The 13474-nt window shown below is 45.8% G+C and overlaps 2 protein-coding genes across 2 annotated transcripts; one reads left to right on the forward strand and one right to left on the reverse strand.

Moving 5' to 3' along the window:
- Positions 1 to 41: 41 nt before the first annotated feature.
- Positions 42 to 2052, forward strand: LOC9660416 (diaminopimelate decarboxylase 2, chloroplastic). Its single transcript, XM_024660538.1, has 8 exons — positions 42 to 556; positions 627 to 801; positions 855 to 1004; positions 1053 to 1214; positions 1271 to 1456; positions 1515 to 1637; positions 1692 to 1781; positions 1837 to 2052. The coding sequence occupies exons 1-8, from the start codon at positions 66 to 68 to the stop codon at positions 1915 to 1917; spliced, it is 1458 nt and encodes a 485-aa protein (XP_024516306.1). The 5' UTR covers positions 42 to 65; the 3' UTR covers positions 1918 to 2052.
- Positions 2053 to 2102: 50 nt separating this feature from the next.
- LOC112341073 (probable LRR receptor-like serine/threonine-protein kinase IRK) lies at positions 2103 to 5754 on the reverse strand. The gene is made up of 2 exons (XM_024660536.1): positions 3618 to 5754; positions 2103 to 3556 (listed from the first exon to the last, which is right to left on the reverse strand). Exons 1-2 carry the CDS (start codon positions 5111 to 5113, stop codon positions 2110 to 2112), a joined length of 2943 nt encoding a protein of 980 aa, XP_024516304.1. The 5' UTR covers positions 5114 to 5754; the 3' UTR covers positions 2103 to 2109.
- Positions 5755 to 13474: the final 7720 nt, after the last annotated feature.

Below are 13474 nucleotides of genomic sequence, written 5' to 3' on the forward strand. Positions count from 1 at the left end.
TTTTTCTATTCTAGACCTTTAAAAGGTCGGAGATACCTCTGATTAGGGTTTATTCTAGGGTTTAGATGGCGACGAGAAGCTCTCGAGCTCCAATTGGAGCCGCATTGGGGAAGAGCGCGGGATTGGGAGAGATCGTCGGCATTTCCAGGTCGGCCGTGCGTTTCTCGACGCGGCGCAGGCTCACTACTATCAGATCGGCTGTGTCGGAGCGTGTTGGCGCCGAGAGCAAGCGATCCGGCTCGCTTGAATCAGCATCCAGGGCGTTTACGGCCAAAGGCGATGGATTCCTCTACTGCGAGGATCGCAGGGTGCAAGACGTGATGGAATCGGTGCCCGAGAAGCGGCCATTCTATCTGTACAGTAAGCCCCAGCTTAGCCGGAATTTCTTGGCGTATCAGTCGGCATTGCAGGGCATTAGCTCCATCGTTGGCTATGCTATCAAGGCCAACAACAATGTGAAAATCCTCGAGCATTTCCGGAGCTTGGGCAGTGGTGCTGTGCTCGTCAGTGGAAATGAGCTTAGGCTTGCATTGCATGCTGGCTTTGATCCCACCAGGTAAAGTTTTTTATTTTCTTTTTCCTTCCAAGACATACTCGAGGAATAACTCTTTTTTTTTTTTCATCAGGTGCGTGTTTAATGGAAATGGAAAACTTCCCGAAGAGTTGGTGCTTGCTGCACAGAACGATGTGCTCGTCAACATTGATAGCGAGTTTGATCTCGCTCACATAGTCGAAGCTGGGAAGATTGCCAACAAGTGCGTCAGGGTTTTACTACGCATCAATCCTGACGTTGATCCACAAGTGAGTGGTGTTTCAATTTCATCTAGCGTGCTCGCGCTCAATGTTTCTTTCAGGTTCATCCTTATGTCGCGACAGGCAACAAAAACTCCAAGTTTGGCATTCGCAACGAGAAGCTCCAGTGGTTTTTGGATGAGATAAAACAGCATCCCAATGAGGTGAAGCTTGTTGGTGCGCACTGCCATTTAGGCTCGACCATCACGAAGGCAAGCATTTCTTTTTTTCTCTTTCTCTTACGTAAGTGCGTTCCACAGGTGAATATCTTCCGGGATGCTGCATTGCTCATGGTCCAGTACATGGATGAGATCAAGTCTCAAGGTTTTGATTTAAAGTATCTCAACATTGGAGGTGGTCTGGGCATCGATTATTATCATACCGGGGCCGTTCTGCCAACACCAAGGGATTTGGTTGACACGGTAACTGTTTCTAGCTTAGATCATTCCAGAGTATTGACTCAAAGATGCACCTTTAGGTTCGTGATCTGGTGGTTTCTAGAGGTCTGACTTTGATCATGGAACCTGGAAGATCGCTCGTTGCGAACGCGGCAGCGCTGGTTAACCGCGTGACGGGGGTCAAAACTAATGGCAACAAGAACTTCATTGTGATTGATGGTAGCATGTCTGAGTTGATTCGTCCCAGCTTATACGACGCGTACCAGGTAAGTGTCCAGCCATTCCATTTGCACTTCCTTTTTATTAACTCTTTATTTGACGCAGCACATTGAGCTCGTAGCTCCCGCTGGATCCGACGCTGAAGTGAAAACTTACGACGTTGTGGGGCCTGTCTGTGAGTCGGCCGATTTCCTGGGAAAGAATAGAGAGCTTCCAACTCCAAAGAGAGTAAGATGTTCATATAAGGTTTTCTTTCCGTGGTGATCTAAAACCTTGCGACAGGGCGATGGAATCGTTGTTCACGACGCCGGAGCGTACTGCATGAGTATGGCATCGACTTACAACTTGAAAATGCGGCCACCAGAGTACTGGGTATGTCCTCTTTGGTTTCTCCCTATCAGTGTGTGACAAAAAATGAAAATTGTAGATCGAAGACGACGGATCCATAACCAAGATCAGACACGCGGAAACATTTGATGATCACTTGCGGTACTTCGAAGGTCTGTGACCACCATCAGTCGCGGCTGCTGCTTCTTATTTTGCTGGAGAATTTTGGAGTGCTTTCTAGAAGGGTGGAAAAAACCTCGGTTCTTTGTAACCTCGTCGATGGAAAACCGTAAAACTTCTTCTTTTTCCTCTTTAAGGAAGCTCAGCCAAGCAGGAAAGTTTAGACTTCGCTCTTTGCGATCCTCGTGAAGAACTAGCTCCTGTTATCAGCAAGCGGCTTGATGAGCTCCAAGATCTGGACGACCTCAGTCATTGACGGCCTGTTAGCAGGCACCGGTGACGTGCAAACCAGCCCCAGCTTGATCAGCGTCATCACCTCCTCCTCGGGATACACCACCATTTTCGGGTCCACGCACAGCAGCGGCTTGCCATCGTCCGCCAGCGATCTCACAAAGTCACACAGGATCACTACATCGTTCTCGAGATACTCCACCGGCGGCTTCCCAGTGATGAGCTCGAGCAGCACGACCCCGAAGCCATAGACATCGCACTTCTCCGTCACCTTGAAGCTCTCGCAGCCACACTCCGGTGCCAGGTATCCCAGCGAGCTCTGGAGCTTGTTCATGACAACGAAGCGGTCCCTCGAGTGAAGCAGCTTGGCCAGGCCATAGTCGGACACCCGCGCGTTGAAGCCATCGTCCAGGAGAACGTTGCTCGACTTGAAGTTGTAGTGGATCACCCGCGGCCGACACTTGTGGTGGAGGTAGCAGAGGCCCTGCGCGGCTCCCAGCGCCACCTTGAAGCGGAGCTCCCACGGAAGAACAGATTGCTCGTGGAGTTTGGAGTGGAGGTTTCCGTTCGGGACGAAGTCGTAGATGAGCAGCTGCAGCTTTGGAGTGAAGTAGTACCCCTGGAAGTTGACAAGGTTCTCGTGCTGGATCTTCCCGAGGAACTGGACGCGCTTCTCAAACTCGTCCTGCGTTTCTACCATTCCTGGAACGCTCAGCTTCTTCACCGCCACTGTTCTTCCCGCGGCCAGCGTCGCCTTGTACACGGTTCCAAAGCCTCCTCGGCCGATCTCCGAGTTCTTGTTGAGCAGCGCCTGGGCGGTCGGGAGGAGATCCTCGTCGCGGCTGTCCGAGTCGTCCGTGAACATGACGAGCTTTCCAATGGCGAGATCTTCGCTGGGAGATGATCCAGGGAGGCTGTCCACGACGTAGAAGCTGGCTCGCGGCCTGGGATGGCTCCGAAGATTGAGGAGGCTGACGACGACGATGCCGAGAGCTATCACCGCGGCGGCCGAGATGGCGATGATGGCCGAGACGCTGAGAACGATCTTGCTCGAGGGTGGTGAACGGTGGTCTGAGGATGAGATGATCGGGTCTGGGGTGGTGGTGGCGTTTGGGTTGAGGACGATCGGTTTTGGGATTGCGGGGCAGGCGATGCTGAGCGAGGCACCGCAAAGATGAGCGTTTCCAGCGAAGGAGCTCGGATCTAGCAGTGGAAAAGCTCCATCGCTTGGAATGGGGCCGGCGAGAGAGTTGTGCGAGACGTTGAAGAGCGAGAGGTTTTGGAGCTGGGCGAAGCTTGTTGGGATCTGTCCGGTGAGATGGTTTGATGATAGATCCAAGCTCTGGAGGCTGCTCAGATCGGCGAGCTCGACGGGTATTCCTCCAGTTAAGTTGTTTTGCGAGAGATCCCTGCATGGACAAGAAACTTACGTGAAACTCTGTCTAGGTGGCAAACGCGAAGAACACTTACAGGTATCGCAGAGAGGAGCAGTTTCCAAGCTCCTCAGGAATGATTCCAACTAGAGCGTTGTCATCCAGCTTGAGAGTTTCCAGCGATGGAGAGCCGCCAAAGCTTCTGGGGATGTATCCTGTGAGGAAGTTACTGCCGAGGTCGAGGCTGCTCAGCTCGGACAGTCCAGCGACGAGTTCTTCCGGAATGTTGCCCGACAGCCCGTTTTGTCCCAGATTCAAGCTTCTCAAGTGCTGGCAGCCGGAAACCTGCGGTGGGATCTCGCCCTCGAGAGAGTTTCTCGACAAATCCAAGCTCTGGATGACTTTGCAAGCGCTGGACGAGTTTGACGACGAGAGAGCCGCGGGGAGGCCTCCAGAGAAGCTGTTCATGGCGAGAGCCAAGCTTTCCAGCTCCAGCTCGAAGATCTCGTCAGGGATGGCGCCGGAGAAGTTGTTGCTGCTCAAGTCGATGGTGGAGAGGTTGAAGCATCCGCCCAAGGTTGGCGGAAGAGCTCCTTGGAGATTGTTGTTGTGGAGGTAGAGCCTCCGCAGCGCCTTCATGGAGCCGATGGAAGATGGCAGCGTCCCTCCCAGATCGTTCTCCGCGAGGTTGAGCTCCTGGAGCTCCGGAAAGCCAGTGACGATCCACTCGGGCACGCCACCAGAGAAAGAGTTCCCAGGCAAGCGAAGAACTTCCAGCCGCGACAAGCTCTCGAGGAAGGACGGGATTTCTCCGGACAGGAGGTTATAGCTCAGATCCAAGCTCACCAGCATTTGACACTGGCCAAGCTCCGGAGGGATCTCCCCGCTCAACGAGTTGTGCGAGAGGTCGAGTGAGCTCAGCCGGGACAGCGATCCAACTCCGGCTGGGATGGAGCCCGAGAGCCGGTTCTCGGACGCTCCCAGAGCTTCCAAGCTCTCGCAGCTGGCGATGGAGTCCGGGAGATCGCCCTCGAGCTGGTTCCCGGAGAGAAACACGTACCTCAGGGACTTGGAACAATTGGCGAAGAGCTCGGGTGGCACGCTCCCGGAAAAAGAGTTCTGGGAGACGTCGAGGAGGGAGAGGAGCTCCAAACTGGCGAGGCTGGCTCCAGGGAGGGGACCCGAGAGAGCGTTGTGGCTCAAGCTCAGGTTTCGCAAGGATTTGAGCACGCGAATCTGCGGAGAGATGGATCCGGAGAGATTGTTCCTGGCGAGCGAGAGGACCTGGAGGTGGTCGAGCTTGAGGAGGCCCCGTCCCAGCGGTCCCGAGAGCTCGAGGCCATCGAGCGTGACTTGGGTGACTCTCCCGGATTGTGGGCTACACTGGATCCCGGTCCAGTTGCACGGGCTCGCCGAATCCTCGCTCCAGGAGGCCAGCGCTCGTCGTGGGTCGTGAAGATCCGCCTTGAAGACGATGAGTCCCAGCACATCATCGTTCCAGGGAAGAACAATATCGGAGCTCTCAACCGGTAAAGCCAGGGAAAGGAAGAACACCACCACCACCACCACCACCATATCCAGTCTTGCTTCCATCAATCTATCCTCTCTTTTCCGCTAGAGATCGTGTTCTTGGATCCCTGCGCGATGACCCATTAGCGAGAGAAGCTCTCGATCTCTCAATGCAACAGCGCCACCACCGCCATGGATCCAACGAGAAAGTGTGAAGAAAAAACACTAGAAATCTATGCTATCCACGACGAGAGAGCTTCCGATCCTCTCCTCCTCCTTTCAACTTCCAGGGCAGTCAACTCGCGACGAGAAAAAAAAGTTTAAAAAGGAAGTTTTGCGTGACCCCACAATGCAAAAACTCTCGCGGGAGGAAGCATGTAACCATGGCGAGATCCAAGATCAGTGGAAGGGATCATGGTGGAGCATTTAAAGAACTTTGGATGGATGGATTGATTGATAGATAGGGCTTTGGATGCCACTGCTCTCTCTCGATGGATCGATCTATTATCAGTGACAGTGTAGGTGGGGACCTCTTTAACCTGGTATGCGAGTGCTGGCTTGGCTATGGCGTGGCTGGCACCATCCACAAGTCTGGAAAAGCCTTAACGCCGCCACAAATGCACGACGAGAGACCCACCACCCGTCCTGAAAGCGAAAACTGCTAAACTCTTCTAAGCTGCGCTCAAAGCAAAGAAGCTGGAAAACCAAGCAAACGAACATGCTATGATCAAGCAAATAAGAGAAACACTTGGAAGGAATCTTTTAGAGCAGATCGAGGACAAACTTGCAAGCTTGGAAGTAAGATCGATTAGAGAACGAAAAGGATAGGATAGAAGAGAGAGAGAAAGATTTTAAAACCTCTGATCATTCCGGACAAAGCGTCTGGACAAAAGCAACACGCATTGACAGAATCTACTAACAATCGTCGAGAAAGCAGCGAGATTCTCTTCGCAGTACGCACCTCAAAACTCGAGATTCAAGGGGTAAATTGTTCCTTTTTCAACCTTATTGAAGCGGCAGGGGATTTTTAATCTTTTGTTCACAGATTTTCACAGTGACTCTTGTCCCCCGTGTCGCGTCTCGCCGCCAGCTTCACTGTTTTCTTTCCCGAGAGCACCGCTTCTCCTCAGACGAACCCCGTGACAAGTCTAGGAATTTACAGACGTAGAACATATGAGGAGAATATAAGTTCAAATAATTCTTTAGTAATTAATCTAATCTTTACGTTTAGAGCTCACGAGACATTTCGAGTTTTCGTGTGTTGTGGCAGTAAGAACCTCAACTCGTGATAACGCGTGATTACCTCGTTGGCAAGGCAAAGAGATTGAAACCTTCTATGCTTCTTTCTTTGGAGCTCGATCTCCTAATCGCCAATATATAGGTATCTTGGTCTGTTTACATGTGATCATGGTTCTAAGTGTAAAGATTGCTCTAGAGTGAAAAAAAAGGGGAGCATGTGATCTGGATCTCGTTTACTTGGGCAAAGTCATTTGCAACACTATCAAACTAGTGACAGATGCAATATGGCCTCCATCTCAATCTTACTCGCAACGTATGATGATTCAGGTTTAGCTTACCAAGTAAAAATATGGATGCAAACTTTGCATGCGCACACACAGATTGATTTATATATATATATATATGCAATGTGCTTCTTCCAGCCTTGCTGTTGTGCCCAACTCTCATTGCCCATGCAAACATCAATAAAAATTTCCCAGAAGCATGGCAACCGAACATGCTCCCCACCATTGTAGATATATTATATTATTTATTATTATCTATACTACTTTAGACTAGCTTGCAGGTTGGCAACAAGTACATAAATACAATTTTCACATAAATAAATTAAAAATAAGAAACAACTTCAACTTTCCAAACATTTATCATCAAATTTAAAGTTAGATATTTTCATTTTATTTTTATTTTTATTTAAAATTAAATGTTTTATATTTTATAAACACTAGATTAAATATCAACTATTAGAATAAACTAAAATATGCTAGAAAGTGTTTAGGAATTTTTATAAATTATAAATACATGATTAATTTAAATGAATAACAACCAAAATCCCAGAGTATCCAAGCATATTTTAAGTATAATACCATTATTAAGAAAACTAAATATTGCTGCATACAACACATTTTAAAATATATATAATATTTTCAAGTATATTTACAAATTAGGAGCTTTTGCTGAATATGGGCATCTGATGCAAGGGAGGACCAAATTTCTTCATGGATTCTCCATGACTGGTTTGTACAATCACCAAAGATTTCTTACAGTTAGAAGGAAGCAGAGTAGCTCTGGTCCTTGCCCTCGTAGATTTGATGTGCCTGGCAAATGCTGGCAGTGTGCTCCAGCAATCCATCTAGCATGGTGGTGCTTGAGGATAGGCAGCAGAAATGCCTGATGACGAGGGTGTTCTAGTCAGTCCTTGGCCACCATTTTAGTTCTCCGATTGAGGGGGTGTTGAACTTTATCCAAAAGTAAAATAAGGATTATAAACTGATTATGTTATGTTAGAATATGCTCAAACCACAAACTAAAATATTGCTTAATTTGCTTATCTTCTTTAGAAGTGGATATATTCTAAGTATATGCTCTCTAGATCCATATTTCTAAAAAACATTGCTACACATTATATGTAACAATGCTTGATTTTCTTAATAGTAGTGTTATTCTTATTTATTAATCTAATTGATTAAATAAATTTTATAATTATAAGCATGTTTGTAATTTATAAAAACAAGATTAATCTTATTGTATATCAACCATTAGATGATAGAATAAAAAAGAATATACTAGAAAGGGTTAAAAAAGCTTATAAATTATAAATATAAAATTAATCTAAATGAATAACACTTGCTTACATGAAAGTGTTGTCACAGCTGTAGCTCCCCTAAAAGTATGTTGTAGTACTGGTGGAAGTCACACATTCCAAGTCTGGATGCTGTTAATTACATTCTAGGGTGATGATTTTATTTTAAATGTTCTTGCTCCTTGTTCTCTCATTCTCTTCTTCAGTTGTCCCAGTGGTCTCATGCCTACAGCAAGACCCTCCAAAAACATGTATTAGTGACAAGTAGAAACGATTGTAATAGCATAACTGGCATTTTACTGACTAGCTTTGTTGTCAAGTTTCCATGTTTTTCTTGCACCCACAAAGAGACCCGGATAGTGACCACTGGCAATACCATTGCATCAATCTTCCCTTTTGTTATCAAAACAACATTACAAGAGCACTAAAGGTCGCGATTATGTGCTTTTGGAAAGTTTAATCTCCTTGAAAAAAGGTTTTTTTGGCAAATTCGCCACACATACTCTCCTAACCGCTCAGTCTTCGCTTGCGAAATTCCTCTCAGATCGCTGTGTCTTTGCTTGAGTTCCCGAAATTCCTCTGAGCTCCTCATAAATGTTGGCAAGTACATGTTATTAAAAGCACAAAACATAGAATATCTAAACAGTGAAACGACAGTGGTTGCCTCCTCCGTGAGAAGCCCCCTTGAGAACCCTAGTATCACAATCTCTGTAGATCTGTGACAACAAGGGAAATCCATTTCTCAAGAGGAGAAAACTAAGAAGTGTTTCTTACCTCGCCATGCCATCTTCTAAAGCACGGAGTTTGACAAGTTTGCCTATCCAAACTAGCGCAAGCTTTCAACGCAGCCACAAAGGTGAGAAAACGGATCGTTCCATGAATGGAAACAGCTCGACTCGAGAACCAAGCCCGTGCGCTCCGTATCCAAGCATCAAACTGTTCCATGACACAGTCGAAAAATCCAGTGCCCTGTCGAACACTCCGCGAGCGTGCACACTCGGCACGGGCTCGGCACACATGCGAATCACAACCGCTCGGATTTTCACCGACTCAAACTTGATCACGCGTTTCTTCTCAGTCGCATCATCCAGTACGCTATGCATCTTTCAGCGCTCTAGACTACCTTAAACCGCACGGAATCTACGATGTTTAAGCTAACCCAGCCTTTACTTTAGTGCATATATAAATAAGGTCAAGTCCTTTAGGGTCATACGAGCTATGGCGAGAGGAAGCAAGAGAAGTAGAGAAGACGATGGTATCATGGTGCTGACAAAGAAGCGTCGACTGAGAAGCGAGAGGGCTTGCAAGCTCACGGCCCAAGAGGTGAGGGATCAAAACTTGTACGGCGTGTGGGAGCACCACGACCTTCCGGACAACGTGTACCAGTGCCCAAGGTGCCAATCTTACAACACGCGGTTCGATTACTACAACAACGAGAAGAGTACTGGCAAGCGTGACCAGCCGCGCTACGTTTGTAGGTCGTGCAAGGGAAAATGGACACAAGGTGGCAAGGTAAGGGACGTATCGCTATCGCCCACCGGTGGAAATAAGAGAACTTTAAAGAGCCATGGGGGAGACAAGATCACTCCAGTCGTCCAGGAAGTAGGAGAACCATCTCAAGTTATGGGTGATTGTGTTGCGGGTTTTGATCAAACTACTTATTGGGAGCAAGGTCATGGTGTTGGTGATTGTGCCCAACCTTTATCTCACGAGGCTTTTGATCAAAACAGTTATTGGGAGCTTCTGCCAGGCTTGGGTCAAGGGCCTGTTGGTGATTGTGTGCAAGAAGAGTTTGCTCAAACTAGCGAGCTTGGCGATGGAGTGTTTGCTGATCAAGTTAGTCAGGAGTTTGTTGGTGGGGTTCAAGGTGGAGATGTGCAAACCAATTGCTGGGGGCAACCTCAAGAATTCAATGATGTGTTTCTTGATATTGAGGGATTTTTGGCAGACCTGCCAGAAATACAAGCTTGCTGATTCATGGAAATTTTTGTCAAAAGCCCTTATATATAGTTGCCAATTTTTTCAGAACTTTTGGTTTGCTTAATTAAACTTGTAGGGGTAATGAATATATCTAGAATATACTTGAATTTTCTGGGATATTCTACCATTTAACAGTTGTTATTAATTTATATTTAATCTTGAATTTATAATTTATAAACACATTTATAAATTATAAACATCCATTTGATCAACTAGATTAAAATTTTGCTATGCATTGCATGCAGCAAAGCTTGGTTTGCTTAATAATAATGCTTATTATTTATTAATTATATTGATCAATTGGAAGGTTATGATTATAACATGTTTATAATTTATAAACACAAGATTAAATATCAACTTTCAGAATAAATTAGAATATGCTAAAAAGTGTTTAAGAATGTTTATAAATTATAAATAATTAAATAGTAGAATATTCCAGAGTATCCAAGCATATTCTAAGTACATTCACTACCACTAGGAATAATACTATTATTAAGCAAACTAAATATTACTGCATGCAACACACATTTAAAAATATACAAATTAGGAGTTTTTTGCTGAACATGGGCATCTGATGCGAGGGAGGACCAAATTTCTCACCCCAGGATTCTCCATGACTGGTTTGTAGGACTGAGTAGAACACCCTTGTCGTCAGGCATTTCTGCCTCCTGTCCTCAAGCACCACCATACTAGATGGATTGCTGGAGCACACTGCCAGCATTTGCCAGGCACATCAAATCTTCTACCTGGTCAGCCTGAGGGCAAGGACCGGAGCTACTCTGCTTCCTTCTACCTGTAAGAAATCTTTAGTGATCCATTCTAGTTCTCCGATTTTGAACTTTATCCAAAAGTAAAATAGACTGAGCGGTAGCCAAAAAAACTAAACTCCTCTTTTTTCAAGGAGATCAAACTTTCCAAAAGCAATCACGAACTTTAGTGCTTTTATAATGTTGTTTTGATAACAAAAGGGAAGATTGGTGCAGGTACCCGCACTATCAGGGTCTCTTGTGGACTGACAACAAAGCTAGTCACTAAAATGCTAATAATGCTATTACAATCGTTCCTACTTGTCACTAATACATGTTTTTAGAGGGTCTTGCTGGAGGCATGAGACCACTGGGACAACTGACGAAGAAAATGAGAGAACAAGGAGCAAGAACATTGAAAATAAACTCATCACCCTAGAATGTAATTAACGGCATCCAGACTTGGAATGTGTGACTTCTACCAGTAGTACAACATACTTTTGCCCTGTCCCTACCAACACCACGATAGGGGAGCTACAGCTCTGACAACACTCTCATGTTTTTTAGGTCATTTGGGAGAATATGGATCTAGAGAGCATATACTTAGAATATATCTAGTTTGTGGTTTCTATATTCTAACATAACATAATCTTGAGTTCCCGAAATTCCTCTGAGCTCCTAGCAAGTACATGTAATTAAAAGCACAAAACATAGAATATCTAAAAGTGAAGCGACAGTGGTTGCCTCCTCCGTCACAAGCCGCCTTGAGAGATCTGTGACAACAAGGGAAATCCATTTCTCAAGAGGAGAAAACTAAGAAGTGTTTCTTACCTCGTCAAGTTCTTCTACGTTTGGCTCCCCAGACGAGTCTTCGATCATTTCCTGGAGACCAGGAATAAGAGTTTGCCTCACAAGTCACCATGTTGAAAGGATGAGCACTCGTGACTCCTTTCAGCTCCGTCCGAAAGAAGAGTTCCAAAGCGATAGCCCCATCTTCTAAAGCACGGAGTTTGACAAGTTTGCCTATCCAAACTAGCGCAAGCTTTCAATGCAGCCATGCGCTCCGCTCTCAATTTGTTTTCACGCATGAGAACTATTTACTGTCAGCCATCCTCGAACGATTGTGGCTGCGTTGAAGGCCTGCTCCCTCCTGGCAACCGAAGAAGATAGCGTACTGGATGATGCGACTGAGAAGAAACGCGTGATCAAGTTTGAGTCGGTGAAAATCCGAGCGGTTTTGATTCGCATGTGTGCTGAGCCCGTGCCGAGTGTGGACGCTCGTGGAGTGTTCGACAGGCTGGATTTTTCGACTGTGTCATGGAACAGTTTGATGCTTGGATACAATGCGCGGCTCGCCGTTCTTTCAGTGTAGGCCTGGATCATAGTCGGAGGAATGAACGCCTGTCAAACACGGCACTTCCATCTTCAACAAGGTGCTGACAAAGGCATCTGTGTCACAGCCACAGCTCGTCGGGAAATTCCTATAGATAGATCTTAAGCTTCACCAGTTTTCCATCATCAACCTTTAGCGCCTTGATTGTATTTACAGCCAAACCATTTGCCATACATTGTGATGAGAATACTTGCGCATGCCTGGCTTCTCGACAGACTCTTTTCTTCTTGCCCGCTGCGATGTGGATGCCGCATATCCATCCATCTTTCGGATATTCTTACCTTAAACCGCACAGGATTAGTGGGAAGCTATGCTGTTTAAGCTAACCCAGCCTTTACTTTAGTGCATATATAAATAAATAAGGTCAAGTCCTTTAGGATCGTACGAGCTATGGCGAGAGCAAGCAAGAGAAGTAGAGAAGACGACGGTATCATGGTGCCGACAAAGAAGCGTCGACTGAGAAGCGAGAGGGCTTGCAAGCTCACGGCCCAAGAGGTGAGGGATCAAAACTTGTACGGCGTGTGGGAGCACCACGACCTTCCGGACAACGTGTACCAGTGCCCAAGGTGCCAATCTTACAACACGCGGTTCGATTACTACAACAACGAGAAGAGTACTGGCAAGCGCGACCAGCCGCGCTACGCTTGTAGGTCGTGCAAGGGAAAATGGACACAAGGTGGCAAGGTAAGGAACGTATCGCTATCGCCCACTGGTGGAAATAAGAGAACTTCAAAGAGCCATGGGGGAGACAAGATCACTCCAGTCGTCCAGGAAGAATTTGTAGGCGAATTATCTCAAGTTATGGGTAATTGTGTTGTGGGTTTTGATCAAACTACTTATTGGGAGCAAGGTTATGGTGTTGGTGATTGTGCCCAACCTTTCTCTCACGAGGCTTTTGATCAAAACAGTTATTGGGAGCTTCTGCCAGGCTTGGGTCAAGGGCCTGTTGGTGATTGTGTGCAAGAAGTGTTTGCTCAAACTAGCGAGCTTGGCGATGGAGTGTTTGCTGATCAAGTTAGTCAGGAGTTTGTTGGTGGGGTTCAACGTGGAGATGTGCAAACCAATTGCTGGGGCCAACCTCAAGAAGTCAATGATGTGTTTCTTGATATTGAGGGATTTTTGGCAGACCTGCCAGAAATACAAGCTTGCTGATTCATGGAAATTTTTGTCAAAAGCTCTTATATATAGTTGCCAATTTTTTCAGAATTTTTGGTTTGCTCAAGTAAACTTGTAGGGGTAATGAATATATCTAGAATATACTTGAATTTTCTGGGATATTCTACCATTTAACAGTTGTTATTAATTTATATTTAATCTTGAATTTATAATTTATAAACACATTTATAAATTATAAACTTTCCTAAGCAGTTTCTATTATATTCTAATTTATTCTACTATTTAATGGTTGATATATAATAAGATTAATCTTGTGTTTATAAATTATAAACTTCCATTTGATCAACTAGATTAAAAATTTGCTGTGCATTGCATGCAGCAAAGCTTGGTTT

This window comes from Selaginella moellendorffii, unplaced genomic scaffold, assembly GCF_000143415.4.
Source record: "Selaginella moellendorffii unplaced genomic scaffold, v1.0 SELMOscaffold_75, whole genome shotgun sequence".
Taxonomy (NCBI): domain Eukaryota; kingdom Viridiplantae; phylum Streptophyta; class Lycopodiopsida; order Selaginellales; family Selaginellaceae; genus Selaginella; species Selaginella moellendorffii.

Coding starts and splice junctions, on each gene's coding strand:
- LOC9660416 (XM_024660538.1), top strand. CDS start 66: ATGGCGACGAGAAGCTCTCGAGCTCCAATTGGAGCCGCATTGGGGAAG. Junction 1,638..1,691: donor AGCTTCCAACTCCAAAGAGA/GTAAGATGTTCA, acceptor ACCTTGCGACAG/GGCGATGGAATCGTTGTTCA. Junction 1,782..1,836: donor TGCGGCCACCAGAGTACTGG/GTATGTCCTCTT, acceptor TGAAAATTGTAG/ATCGAAGACGACGGATCCAT.
- LOC112341073 (XM_024660536.1), bottom strand. CDS start 5,113: ATGGAAGCAAGACTGGATATGGTGGTGGTGGTGGTGGTGGTGTTCTTC. Junction 3,557..3,617: donor TGCTCCTCTCTGCGATACCT/GTAAGTGTTCTT, acceptor TTGTCCATGCAG/GGATCTCTCGCAAAACAACT.